The sequence below is a fragment of the Cololabis saira genome, chromosome 1, assembly GCF_033807715.1.
Source record: "Cololabis saira isolate AMF1-May2022 chromosome 1, fColSai1.1, whole genome shotgun sequence".
NCBI classification, from domain to species: domain Eukaryota; kingdom Metazoa; phylum Chordata; class Actinopteri; order Beloniformes; family Belonidae; genus Cololabis; species Cololabis saira.
The window spans coordinates 34465798-34480068 of record NC_084587.1 but is presented as its reverse complement, the minus strand read 5'-3'; the positions used below and the strand labels follow the sequence as shown (position 1 = coordinate 34480068).

At 37.2% G+C, this 14271-nt stretch overlaps 2 protein-coding genes across 3 annotated transcripts in view; both read left to right on the top strand.

Annotated features, from left to right (window-relative positions):
* Positions 1-1928, top strand: part of LOC133423312 (adhesion G protein-coupled receptor E1-like) — a 29999-nt gene extending 28071 nt beyond the window's left edge. Inside the window, exon 17 of the mRNA XM_061713829.1 lies at positions 1343-1928. Within this exon, the coding sequence (XP_061569813.1) occupies positions 1343-1384 (42 nt within the window). The 3' untranslated portion in view covers positions 1385-1928. The remainder of the gene's footprint in view (positions 1-1342) is intronic.
* A 2858-nt stretch (positions 1929-4786) lies between these two features.
* Positions 4787-13804, top strand: LOC133443904 (long-chain fatty acid transport protein 1-like). Of its 2 annotated transcripts, none has more exons than XM_061721249.1 (14): positions 4787-4953; positions 5032-5201; positions 5343-5481; positions 5579-5834; positions 6043-6219; positions 6802-6871; positions 8322-8413; positions 9282-9391; positions 9509-9718; positions 9811-9937; positions 10031-10168; positions 11583-11747; positions 12556-12699; positions 12786-13804. In XM_061721249.1, exons 2-14 carry the CDS (start codon positions 5035-5037, stop codon positions 12941-12943), a joined length of 1953 nt encoding a protein of 650 aa, XP_061577233.1. In that variant the 5' UTR covers positions 4787-4953; positions 5032-5034; the 3' UTR covers positions 12944-13804. The 2 variants fall into 2 exon arrangements, with proteins under 2 accessions (XP_061577233.1, XP_061577224.1); XM_061721240.1 differs by having other exon boundaries at positions 4789-4953; positions 6034-6219.
* The last annotated feature ends 467 nt before the right edge of the window (positions 13805-14271 follow it).

Below are 14271 nucleotides of genomic sequence, written 5' to 3'. Positions count from 1 at the left end.
ATAGTAGTTAAAAAACGAGTCAGGCTGTTGGAACACCCCAGTCACACACACAATATATACATACCATTGTGAAATAAAAGTGTCATGAAATAAATAAATATACCAAATATGAAATAATTTGTCATGAAATAAATAAATATATCATGAAATAAAAGTGTCATGAAATAAAAAAAGTTGTCATTTAAAAAATAAAGATTGTATTATTCATTTTGTATTTATTTTTTACATCATATTAATTTATTTATTTCAATATTTATTAATTCAAGATGTATTTTGTATAATTTCATCGTCATATTATTTTATTTAATTGAATATTTAGTAATTTAAATATGTATTTATTTATTTATTTAACTATGAAGGAAATGCCGTTATATAGATATATAGATACTTTATCAATTCCAAAAAAAGGAAGGCTCAGTCTCGCTCAGAAAAGGTCACCAAGGTTCTTGTAGATATGGATAGTGCACCTCCCTCCACTCAAAGCTGACATCAGACCGCATCCCTTCAAACCCTATCTGGGGTAAGGCTGGCAGGTCTTCCAAGGACGTGCACTCTGCAACGGGGAGAAAATGTGCAGACGATGTCCCTTCATGGTCGCTGTTGGTCACTGTTGTGGAAAACAATATCTAATATCTCTGTATAAGCACATTGTAACAACTCAAGGTGACTGCAATACCTGAGTAAGACTGAAATAATATAATAGCACTCTTAAATAAAGACTAGGCAATATGACTCGGATTAGTGAATTATCTCTTTTGCATGCAAAAGGGTCAAAACATACATTCCAAGTTTCAATACACGAGTGACCCAGAGAGGCGTCAGTACAACAGTTTTACAGTGCTATTTAGACAAAATAATCTGCAGTTCTCAAAACAACATCTTTGCAGCTGTGTCAGAGAGCTAAACCCAGACTGCACAGACACAATACCTTGCAGAGTGACTGGAAATTTCCATCCCAGTCTGCCTAAAAAATCAGTTAGACAACTGCAGCTCATTCAGAACTCTCTGCTCGAGTCCACACTGGTCTCATCAATGGTCACTAGTCCAAAAAAGTGGACCACATCATCCCAGCTCTGAGTTCTTTACACTGTTAATCAGATGATAGACTTTAAAGTTTTGACCAAAATACATCCCTGACCTCCTGACCCATCAGGTTTTGATCACAATTTGATCATATTGTATCTTCTTTCTTTCTTTCTTTCAAATCATGCTTTTCATCTTCTCCTACAGTATATGATGTTAAAGCACGTTGAATCCCCTTGTTGAATTGTGCTATACAAATAAACTTGCCTTGCCCCTTGCCTTGCTCTGCTGTCTCATGTTGTGCTTTGTGTCTCTTCAGGGTTCTCGGAGTGGGCGGCACACACAAGAGTCACAGATATGAAGAGCCTTTTACACTCCTTCACAGGCTAACTTTACTCTTTTAACGCTAAATGTTTGACTGATTTCTAATAGGAATTACATCTTTCTCTTTGTCGCCTATATGCCAGATTAAACAATTTACATTTATTGCTAAATCTGTCACTTTGGACACACCTAAAGGTGGTGTAAGATTTGTTATTCTGGAAAGACTGTATAAAATAGATGGACATGGCCATATTGACAGTGTTTGTTGGCTCCCTCTTCTCAGTGTAATGTGAACATTAACAATTAAGTCAGTAATTACCCATCAAAGGTATATTTTACTGAGGTTAAAAATCAAGTGAAAAGTGGAATCATTTTCCTGCAGACTTCTGTGGAAAATAATTTTTGCAGTGACAGAGGGGGCTTCATGCAGGTCATTAGAAGGTGCATTTAAGGCATTTCCGCTGTGTGAAGCTTCATCCATCTTTTTATACAGTCTGTTAGATAAGGGCATATATTTATATAAAATGCACAAAACTATACCTATGCTTCTGAGCTATTCATGTTTTTGTTTTGTTTTTCTAAAGGAGCATTTTACGTTTTTAGTTATACCGTTTATGAAAGTGAAACAGCAGTTGGTACTAAGACGTGTAATTACTGAAAGGTGGTAAACCTTTCCACACTCTAATTAAGGTAATGGGATGTTTATTTAAACACAACATCCACATTTGTGAAGCGTGTTATTTGCCACTCAGTTGGTTTTCAGGTCTTAAGGTGTGATATTTACTTCTGTATGTGGGTTACTGTGCTGACTGCTCGTCTTCTACAGCACTAGCAGTACATCACATTGGAAATGAATTAGAAATCCATCTGTTATCTATTCCCACTTAATCCAATTCAGGGTCTCAATTCAGTGATGTGCTGGAGCCCATCCCAGCTCACTATGAGTGAAGGCCAGATGTACACCTTGGACAGGCCGCCAGTCCATCGCAGTTTTCTGGAAATATTTTGGAAAGATAATTAAATTGACGACAAGAAGCCAACCGTTAAATCTATTTTATTTAGGAACTGTTTAAGTGAAAGTGAAACTACTTGAGTAGCTCATTGGTTTATTAAGTACATATCACAATCTTAATATAAGCTCTATATTCCTTTCAGAGTGACCAAAATTGAGATTTTTATTTATATATTTCCTAGTGCAGACAATAGATTTATTCATCCATATGATCATGAGCACATGGTTTGACTGCGTATTATACAAGTGTTAAAAAATAAGGTTTTAATATACCATATTTAACATTAACTTGTAATGGAAAATTATTTTTCTTGCAACGGCAAGCTACATGATCAAGTCTGGGGGGAAAAGTGGCTGCTTACCATTAAAAAGAACAGACGCGCCCCTCTGATAAGACTGCAGCTTCCTGCAATCAAATTGTTCTTATTATAGCCGCTTGTGTGTGTCTGCATAAAATGTTACCGTAAAGATGAAGCTGCATCTCTGGAATGAGAGCGTTTACAGTCATAGGGATGTGTCCAGACCTGACTGTTGATTTTATTACACTTTTCCTTAAGAAAATTAATGACCCAGCACCTGTGAACTTCCACAGTGTTAAAAACCACAAACGTGTGAGGAGCAGCTCACTTTGAGAACATAAATGTTTAGTTGTGAAAAAAATATACTGTTACAAAAATTAAAAAAAAATTTAATCATTAGGACAATTGAACAGAAATTTTTAGTTTGTTTGACTTGGTTGGTTTTGTTATTAATTCTTAGTTGGCTTTTATATTCCTGATTAAAACCAACCGAGAAGCAAAATGTGAAATGTGTAAAAATGAAAGCAGCTTTGTACATTTGTGAACGCAAGCCTTGTTGGAATATATTATGTTTATATGTACTTTTTTTTCTCATGGTATATTTTATTTGATACTTCGGTATTTTTCTTTTCAAAATATTGACCGCAAACTTCAATAAAGTGTCCACTTCCTTTGAAACGTATCTTCTTTACAAGTGTGTTGATTGTCTGTCATCATTCCCCATCTAGGTTGTATAGCGACTCAAGGGTGTCATGTTGACGCCACATTCCTTTAAAACTAATAGTTAACAGTCTCCATGAGTCAAGATGAGTTTGTGTACTGACAAAAGGAATCTCCAAGGAGTCTTGTTATTCATCAAATATTTTCTTGAAAGATGAACGAGATAGATGGACGTGTGTTGTGATAACACCTTTTTCAACATCATTACTGTCAAACAAACCCTTCATTCAAAGGTCTTTGGCAGACAGACGGCGTAATATTCATGATATATGAAGTAATACATGAGTAAAACATGAATTGTTTTTGATGAGGGAAGCACAAGTAGAAACAGCAAGCATATGGACTGTTACATCTATTTAGACAGTTTAAAAGTATGAAGCCGGATATGTGTCATATTTGGTGAATTTCTGAGACCTCTGGACCACCTCTGTAATAATATTAATAATAATAATAAAAACAGTAAATACATAAATAGAATTATCCTGTGTAGTCTTGATACAAAAATGTTTCAGTGAGAAACTATTAAAGAAAAAATAGGGATGTTTTTAATGTTGATAAATAGTTTATTAAAACTTCAATATAAAAATAAGATGTTCTGTGTATCATTTTGCATGTACAAAATATCCTTAAGAAGAGTTTGGCCATTTAACCAAAACAAGACTCAAATCTTACACAGATAATTTCACCACAAACCTTTGCTGGCAGTTTCAAGTTCACAGATAATTTAAAGCCCTAAAAACTTTTTTTCTGATGTTAAAATATATGTCTCAGTTTCATGTGAAACAATATTTGGTCACGTTTCAGAAGTGTTGTCTAGCTCTCTCCGTTTTCTATCTGTATCATCGATGAAAACCAGCCAAAGTAGCTTTGGACTCCCGTCCTGGTTGTCTCTCACAACCAATTTGTGTGCTCTAGTTATTTTATTTCATTGATGCTTTGTTGCATTGTGGGATATTTGAAATAAAGCTGTAGAAAAGCAATAGAAAAGCTATTTGGTGGATATTTACTTATTTAATGCTGCATTTGAAGAGAGAATGTTTTCTTTCCTCTACATTTGTATGACATCTATCATGCAAAAAAATAACCTGGTTTTAAAACAATACCTGCATTTTATATCATTACTGATAATTATCTCGTAATTTATTAGGCGCTTTTCTGTTGTGATTTTTCATTTTCAGTTAAATTTAAATTAAGTTCAATTAATTATCTGAATGCAGTTATTTCAATTGTAACTTTTATTTAGTGATGAGTCAACTTATAAATCATCCATGTTCTGTTCTCCATAATGTTTGCTGTTTACAAAGTTGCATTTTGCCTCCAGGGGTGATCTCACAACAGTCGCTGCTCGGTGACGCAGCAGCCATGAGTTGTAACCTGCACTGCTCTCTGCTGTGAGCAGCTTGCAGGCATTTCACCTCTGTCAGTCTCTCAGTAAACATCTGTTCTGAGCTGCTGCTGCTGCTGTGGACACTGTGGCTCAGCTACACAGAAAATATCCAGGGCTACTGCTTTTCTTCTCTTTTTAAATTTTTGGGATATTTTTCAAAGTGGAGCACGATAAGAGTTTCTGGACTGGTAAGTGTCCTCTCTACGAGTCTGAACTGTTGACTTTGATTCGTTTTGTGCACGAGATTATTGTTTGTGTCCCTGCAGATCATGAAGCTGATGAGAGGAGTCATTTTGAGCCTCGTTGGTTTGGTTGGAGTCTTGCTCTCCTTCCACTGGTTCTACAGCCTGTTAGCAGGGCTGGGGCTCTTTATGGCTTGGATGGGATCCTGGAGGAACTTTCATATCGCTCTACACACCATAAAGAGAGACCTAATGTATTCAAGTGGTTTGGATGAATGTAGCATGCTTTGATTAATGTCTCTCATTTGAAATAAACTTATTTTACATGTTGCCTACACCATTCCTGTTTTCAACCTATCTTCATTCCTCCCTCTCTACTGTTTGCTGCCCAACAGGTGCCTGGTTGTTATAGTGCGAGTGAGGGTTTCCATGTATCGTAATCAGCAAAACAGAAGCACAGTTCCAGCTTTGTTTGCCCGGATGGTCACGCTACACCCAGATAAACCAGCCTTGATTTATGAAGCCACTGGGGAGGTGAGGAAAATAAATACATAATCAGAATCTATTTTTGCTTAGCTATAAATTAAAGAGCGAAACCAGCTGACGTGTTTTCCATGTTGATTTACTCCAGGTTTGGAGTTTTAGGGAGCTGCAGGAGCGATGCCATGCTGTGGCTCATTGGGCTCTGGCCCAGGGCTGGACGGAGGGCGATGTCGTGGCTTTGTACATGGAAAGCAGGCCATCGGTGGTGGCTCTGTGGCTGGGTCTGGCTGTGATAGGTGTCGAGGCGGCACTCATCAACAACAACCTTAGACAACACTCACTGCTGCACTGCCTTGGGGTATCTGGTGCTCGGGCGATAATATTTGGCAAAGAAATGACTCAAGGTGGGATTAGATGATGTGGCTGGACATATTTGTTGATAGAGTTTTACATAAATGACAGCAGCTAACATTTGCATGACGTTTACGGTATTATAAAAGACAATGTAATCCGTTAAGTGTTAGATAACTTTTTTTTTTCAACCAGTCATTTAAAAAAGGGGTGTGTTTTCTTCTCCACATATTTTTGTTGATTGTACTCCAGCGGTATCAGAAGTGGGCGGCTCTTTGCAGCCTGGAATGGTTTTGTTCAGCATTGGTGAGAAAGAGGGGGAGGAGAAGGAGGAGGAGGATTGGAAACTCTGCAACCTCCAAGTTTGTGGTCTGGATGCAATGCTGGCCTCTTCTCCTACTTATCCACCGCATTTTAAACTCCAAAAACAGTTCAACGGTAAGGTCTGCACAGTCTGTCCACAGCATGCCATATTATTCTCATGTTACACTTTACAAATTTGGATTGCAACACCTTCTCCTCAGCAAGTCTTTGCCTGCCAAAGCTGCTAGGAACTAGAACCCCCCCCCCCTTCTGGTCGTTTTATTAGTTTAAACCTGTTTAAAATGAACCTGAGCAGACAAGTGTCAAAGACATCGTCATGAACTCTAATTAAAAAAAAAAATCCACATGCAACAAGGAATAACGCACATTTGCTTGCCACCAAAACCAGATTTGAGTTATCATGTATACTTTAGCTCTTGTAAATTAATTAGATTAATTGCATTAATTTACAACAGCAATAGAAATAAGCAACTTTATGAATTAAGTTAATTATCTGCATTGTTTATATATTGTTTGTATTATATTATTATTAATAATAATTTACCTTTGCTGTCATGTTGCATTCCTGCGTTTATACTCTTCAAGTCTTTGCTTGCTCAGCCTGCAGAGGGAGAAGCCACTCATACCACTCAAGTGAAACCCTGTCAAACATGGAAAATACATCTATCTAGAACTGTCTCCTCTCTTTCAATGCAGACAGACTTTTCTACATTTACACCTCTGGTACGACGGGACTGCCCAAAGCAGCTATAGTGGTGCACAGCCGGTGAGTCCATCTGTGATCTGAACTGATGATTCATGCACATTTGAACTGTGACAAATGAACAAACAATACTTACGGTAGATCCTGACAGCAGAGGTGGAAAGCAAGCATTGTAATTTAGTTTGCTAATTCTTTTTGTACGACAAATAAATGTTGTTTTTTTTTTTAATTACCAGCATTGTAATGTATTATATCTCATTTTGTTGCTACTATATTCTTGGTACTTGCACCATACTTCACCCAAGTAAATAGGGCAAAATATTATAGTATCCACCTCACTATATTAAAATGTTTTTATTCACTAGTTACTTTCATACATTTTTACAAAATGAATAATTAAACAAACGTTTGTTGTTAAGAAAAATAACATACCTTTTTTTAAAATTGGTGCATAAACTGATGTTTCTTGACCTTCATGAAAACCTTACGTAGATTTATTTGTAAATTTATAACACCTCTCGCTTCCCCTTGGTTCTCTGTTACCTAGCAATCCAGTCCAGTGGTCTTGAATAAATATAATGCTTTTCTTCTCCAAGATAACAAAAAGAATGGGCTGATTTTTTCTTAGATAACACAAAAAATCAACCTCTTAAGGCAGGAAACCAAGAACTGTCATCTTGATATGATAGATACCATCAGAATATTGTGCTGTGGGCGCAGCTATTCTTGGCTTCACTTGACTGAAATAAATAAAAAATGAAGAAGGGAATAAGATGTTTTTCTTCTCCCTCAGGAGAAGCAGATTATCGTTAGGAGTCTGACAGTTGTGAAGCTTTAATGATATAGTAATCAAATGGATCACAGCAGCTCTTTAACTACCGCAAAGATGGAAAAAAGCAGGAATATATTTAGTAGGATTTTTATACTGAACATTCACTTATAGAGCAGTATTTCTAAATAGTTGCATGAGCACTTTTACTGAAGTATTTTCTTCATCTGTGTCCCAATAATTTTGAGTAACTATTTCATCAGTAAAATTTGCACTCCAGTCTACTAAAACTTTGCAAGTTACATACATATTATGGACGGGTTGTAAATCCAGTATGACTTTATTGTATAGCTTTAATAACATTGTTAATGTTAATTTAATATTATGTAAATAATATGAAAAACATGCTGTAACTTTAGCTTGTATAGTTACAATAAATGGATTTGGTTTATCCCATGAATTATCACTATAATCTGATGTACTTGCAACTTGGATTTTAAGGTGCATGATGCCTTTTACAGTTTTCAGCGAACTATGTATAACATCGCAATATATCAAAAAATTTGGATATTGCAATATCGTGTCGTGACTCAAGTATCGTGATGTGTATCGTGTCATGAAGTCCTTGGCAACACCCACCCCTAGTTGAAAATCACCAAACCTAATTTATATGTGTCTAATTTTCAATAAGGAGTATTGATGATTGGTGATCATTTCTCAGGTTTATTCCATCTTTCATGGCAGGTATTTTCGCATTGCTGCTTTTGGTTTTCACTCCTTTGGTTTGCGTCCTGATGACATCATCTATAACTGCCTCCCCCTCTATCACTCTGCTGGTAGGTGTCAATATATTTGTCTCCAATGTCCTTCCTTCTCAGTAACAACTTTAGCGTCCTGGTCTGTGGAATTCTGTTTTGTTATTTGTCACTTAATTCTCAGTTGTGATCTTTGCATCATTTTTCCAGTGTACTTTCTTATTTGATTCAGAATAATTATGAATAAAAAGTCTTGTGGGCTGTTTTTGCTTTACACAGGGCCTTTTCTCAAACCACTTATAGTACCGTGCACGCAGAGCACCGTAAAAGTGATCCAGCTTTGAAACCAGGAGTTAGCAAAATTACACCGTAGTAGCCCATTGCATTATGGAATGGAATATGCACAGTAGGGCAGTTTTTGCATTTTAAGTATTTTTCCAGAAATAGTTCAATGTCAGTGTTTGTCATGTCAAACTAAGGCAAATTGTGCAATCATTTACATACTACATGTTTTCAAAATCAGTACATATTAGTAGTGTAAAGTCCAGGTATAAACAACGGCTCAGGTTTTAGGTACTAAATACTACACACATGCAGTTGGTGATCAACTGTCTCAGTATGTATTCAATCTGGTTTCCTTTCTTCACTGGTGGATACTTATTTTCTATAATTTATGTCATTTGTTGTCTTCTTTTACCGATTTTAGTTTTGTCCCTAGTAGCATTGCTTTTAGTTTTTTTTTATTATAAGTTATTATCTTCTTCACCTGCCTCCTGAGTGTCAGTTTGAATTTCTGTCCTTTTAAACACACAATGATGTTCAAGTTTAAGACTTTTGACTTATATTATGAAAAATATCATAAGAATCTGAAAGATTTTGGCAAGAGCTAAAAATAAAATGACTGTCTTTCTGAATGTGTTGTCAAATGTTTGTTGTCATTTGTTTCAAGGCACCGTCATGGGTGTTGGACAGTGTTTGCTGTTTGGTTTGACTGTTGTAATCAGGAGGAAGTTCTCAGCCACTCGCTTCTGGGATGACTGCGTCAAACACAACTGCACTGTGAGAGCACGCTCTAATAATGAGTTTATCTGCCACTAAACAAGTGCAATGTTGACTTTCTTGAGGGATTTTTGTTCACAAGTCATTTTAATTTCTGGTGTGATTGTGCTCGTACAGGCAATCCAGTATATTGGTGAGATCTGCCGTTATCTTTTGGCCCAGCCCGTTCGCCCATCTGAGGCTCGTCATCGGGTCCGAGTTGCCATCGGTAACGGCCTCCGCCCCTCGGTGTGGGAAGAGTTTGTCCAGAGATTCAGGATTCAAAGAGTTGGGGAATTTTATGGTGCAACAGAGTGCAACTGTAGCTTGATCAACATAGATGGCAAGGTGTGCTTTAATACAGGTTGTTTGAATTCTCAGTCAGTGGAAGCATTTAAAAAAGAAAAAACTGGTCTTGTATCATATATATGCACATTCAGGTGGGAGCATGTGGTTTCAATAGTCGCATCCTTCCCAGCTTTTACCCCATCCGACTGGTCAGGATGCAGGAGGATCAGAGAGAACTGCTCAGGGATCCACAGGGACTTTGTATACCGTGTCTGCCTGGTAAGATCACACACACAACACACATTCAAAAGCCACAACGGTATAAAATCATGTTGCAGATGATCAACAAAAGGTCTCTCTTTGCCTCTGCAGGTGAACCAGGAATGTTAGTGGGACGCATCAATAAGACTGATCCGCTCAGGAGATTTGACGGCTACGCCGACCAGGACTCATCCAATCAGAAAATAGCCTACAATGTATTCAAGATGGGGGACTCAGCTTATGTCTCAGGCACGTTTTATCCTCTGTTGATTAGTCCCACTGTAGTAATCAAAATGTAAAATATACGTTTGAATATCCAGATTTACACAAAGGAATCCAGTATAAAATGACTGGATTACAAATTGTCTTAATTGACTTAGATACATTATTGACCAGAAAAGGAAAATATTATGTTACATTATCGACTAAATTAAGGAAGATAGGAATGAATAATTTGACAAACTATTTGAACGGTGGAATACAGGAAAGCAGTAGGCGTGGTTGAAATCTGTGCAGATCATAATAAATGCTTTTAGGAGGTTAATCTGTTGCCTGGCAATAACAAAACTGATGATGCCACATCGAGTATCAGAAACTAACTCACAACCCCTTCAAATGTTTAATATCTGGGGCTGGAGATGCTCCTTTTCAAGATGTCCTGAATTGCAACATCTGTTGTTAACATGAGCTGTAAATCCTCCTCCTTCAGTCTAACAACTGTCTGGAGTCTGTTTTTGTTTCATCAGTCTGTCCTGTAAGGAGGTGCTGTAGGCTGGGAAATGCTTTTATTGTAATTTCTCTGTGAAATGCATAATATGGCATTTCTAGTATTGCCTCTGTGTCCTCATCAGTGCTCTGAGCTCATCTGTGTTATTTCCCAGAGATATCACATACCTCAGACTGAATAAGAGAAGAAAATCCCTCCTTGCTCCTCCCCACCTCAGCACATATGGATTAAGGGTCTTTATTCTTAATATAATTTGGTCTTTTGAAATTTTACCAATTTTACCAATCGTGTGTTTACTCATCACAAATTGTGTTAAGACGTTTCCTAACTATCAGCACATATCACTAATAAAGCATGGCGTCTAAAATGGCAGAAAAATGTGTCAAAAATCCAAATTCTAACAGAAAACTCAACTGTAAATCTCAAGGAGACCAAAAGCCCCAATATGAGCCGAGGTGTTGCGTCAGCCAGGCACTACCGTGGTCGGTCCTGCTTTTCATATAAGCATAAAGAGCCACGATATGCTGACTTTAATCGTATAAACAGAAAGGTCTCTGCTTACCACTTTCTCACCACTTCAAGATCAAGCCGACTTCAGATCTCTGAGTTACAGTAACAACAAACTAATAGAACCTGTAATGTGCTTTTTCCTCTTGCTGCTACTTTACCTGTTTATTCCAATGCAGGGTGACAAGGATGAGAAGCAGTCTTTGTTTCTGACAAAAATAAATCGGAATATTTAAGATCATAACTACCAGATGTACAAAACTACTGTTACGGCGTGAATAAACGTAACTAAGTCAGCACAGTTGTACATCAAAAGCAGCACTATAACGCTGAATCACACAGACTGAGTCATTGTCGAGATTTCTGTAACATCCTTGAGAATAATTATGATAAAGATCATTTGAATTTCTTTTCGCTTTCTGCCATCAGGTGACGTGCTGGTGATGGATGAATATGGCTACATGTACTTCAGGGACCGCAGTGGGGACACGTTTCGCTGGCGAGGGGAGAATGTCTCCACCACAGAGGTGGAGGGAGTCCTCAGTGGCCTGCTGGGGCACACTGATGTAGCTGTTTATGGGGTTTCTGTACCAGGTACATATGAGAAAACACCAGAGGTGTCAAAAGTATTCACATTCATTACTCAGGTAGAAGTGTAGATACTAGAGTTTATAAATACTCCTGTAGAAGTTGAAGTATCAACTCAAGTTTTTTACTCAAATAAAAGTATAAAAGTACTGGTTTCAGAACTACTTAAAATATAAAAGTAAAAGTAATGTAAGGGGGAAAAAGCCATTAAGGACAAAAGCCATTGAAAATGAATGCATCTTAGTATAATGCAAATATATTAAAGAACCATATATGTGTACTATTGAGCATTAATATGTGTTTCAGAGAGCAGGAGATATGATGACTAGTTGCCTATAAGTATTGTAATGGTGCAAAAAGTCCAACTTCAGAGGCATGTTATCATTTATCCTAACCTTTATTGGAATGTACATCCAAGTTTAGTTGCAGGAATCTGAGGCAACGGATGTAAGAACAAAACTGGACAAGAACATCTGTGCCACAACCACAACCAAATTCACTCTATCCGGATGGAGCAATTTAACTGGATAGTTTTTTTTAAAGGCCGAAATGAAATGGAGTAACAAGGCTGTTTTTAAAATGTAAGGAGTAAAAAGTACAGATAATTGCGTGAAAATGTAAGGAGTAAAAGTAAAAAGTCGTCTGAAAAATAATTACTCCAGTGAAATATAGATAACCAAAATTTCTACTTAAGTAAGGTAACAGAGTATTTGTACTTTGTTACTTGACACCTCTGGAAAACGCATACAAATACAAATGACAGGGGGCGAGAGAAAGCACTGACTCAAGTACCGGTGTATCTGTGTATGTGCAGGTGTGGAGGGAAAGGCTGGCATGGCAGCAATAGCTGATGAGGGCCATGTGGACCTCCCTGCGTTCTTCACCTCCACACAAAAAGCCCTTCCCTCTTATGCACGGCCTGTCTTCCTGCGACTTATGCCAGCTGTCGACACAACAGGCGAGACCACAGTTCAAGGACTAACATTTTTTTTTTCCTTTTTTTAAATTTGCCTGCAAACTTATTTTCCCACTTTTTATCCTCAGGTACTTTCAAAATTCAAAAGATTCGTTTGCAGAGTGAAGGATACAAGCCCCAAGACACAAGTGAAAAGATCTATTTTCTGAACAGTCGTGCTGGGTGTTACGAGGTCGTGACTGATGACCTTTATGAAGCCATTAAGGAGGGTAAAGTGTTTCTATGAGACAAAAAGTGCTCTATTAACAAATGACTGTTGAGAATGTTTTTTTTTTTAGAAAGAATAATTTTCTTTACTAATACTAATGAGCTTTGAAATACCATTGGCTGTTCAATTTTACAGTTGAAAACAAACATATCAAAACGTGGTTGGATATTTCTGACATCGCACAATATCCTAGACTGTATCTTCTTACATATCAGCAGGCTCAACAGACATAGTTGAACTTTTACTTTGGGTTTACTGCTGCTTTTGCAAAAATTATATTTAAGAAAACACTAACAAACAAACAAAAACAAACAGCTAAAATGGTAAACAGCAGCAGGGGATGTGAAAGTATGTAATGTGTTGCTTGTGGGGGCGGATGCTCCACCCAGTGAGGAAAGCTGCCCTGATATCTGCTCTTACCATCACTGTTGTCTGATTTAGGTCAGGCTTAATCGGGAACTAAACTTGTTTAAAGTTGAAAAAACTGGTGGGGTTGGAGTGAGCTGGACAAGGGAAAAGAGGATGTGGATCCTGATGCTCCACCTACACTTACATTCAAACACATTGTAAATTACAATTTGCAAATACTGGATCTTTTTTTTTTTGCGTTTTGCTTAGTAGTTCAAAAGTTTCAAAACTAAAGAAGCTCACAGTTTTGGAGTGACACCGTTTTTGGAGTGTCAATTCTACTGATTAACAACCTTGAGTTTTGCCAGAATGTTCTTCTCTTGTAAAATCTGACCTGGATTTTTGCATAATTTTCGTAAAGTAAAACTGCCTGCCAAAGTATTTTAAGCAATTTTTAAGTCTGAGTTCACTTCATGTCCTAGTCAGTGATTGTTTTAACTTGCTATCTTGTTAATAAAGATTTGCTATCATCTTGGAACTTGTGTGATTTTGCTTTTTGTTTTTTCTTAAGCTTGCAGTGAAAACCCAATACTTCCTTCGTAGAGCAGAGTAAAAAATCTCCATGAAGACATGTTTAAGAGACAAGTCTCGCAGCATGTGTTGATAAAAGTCAAAACGCTGAACAATAATAAGGACAGCCTCACTTCTAGCAGGAACATTATAGTATACGCTTAAAAAAATCTACAGTACATAAGGAAAATTCAGCATGCATCACACCCTCTTCTGCGGATGTTGGCAGCAGGCCTGTAAGATTTAGCGAAAATATATTGCTATATTTACAATTTTACAATACTGCAGTTGTGACTTGATCTACGATTTTCAAGCTGGAAATTAATGTTCACTCTGCTTTAGATTTCTAATGTGTCGGAGAATTTCCGCACTGACCAAGATGGTAAATGTGTCATTTGCAGGCAGCAGGTTTTCACATGGAGTGCATG

Excerpts from the sequence above, each read along its gene's own strand:
- LOC133443904 (XM_061721240.1), top strand. The coding sequence starts at position 5,035 with ATGAAGCTGATGAGAGGAGTCATTTTGAGCCTCGTTGGTTTGGTTGGA. Across the intron at positions 5,835-6,033 it reads TGGCAAAGAAATGACTCAAG|CGGTATCAGAAGTGGGCGGC; the intron begins GTGGGATTAGAT and ends ATTGTACTCCAG. Across the intron at positions 10,169-11,582 it reads GGACTCAGCTTATGTCTCAG|GTGACGTGCTGGTGATGGAT; the intron begins GCACGTTTTATC and ends TTCTGCCATCAG.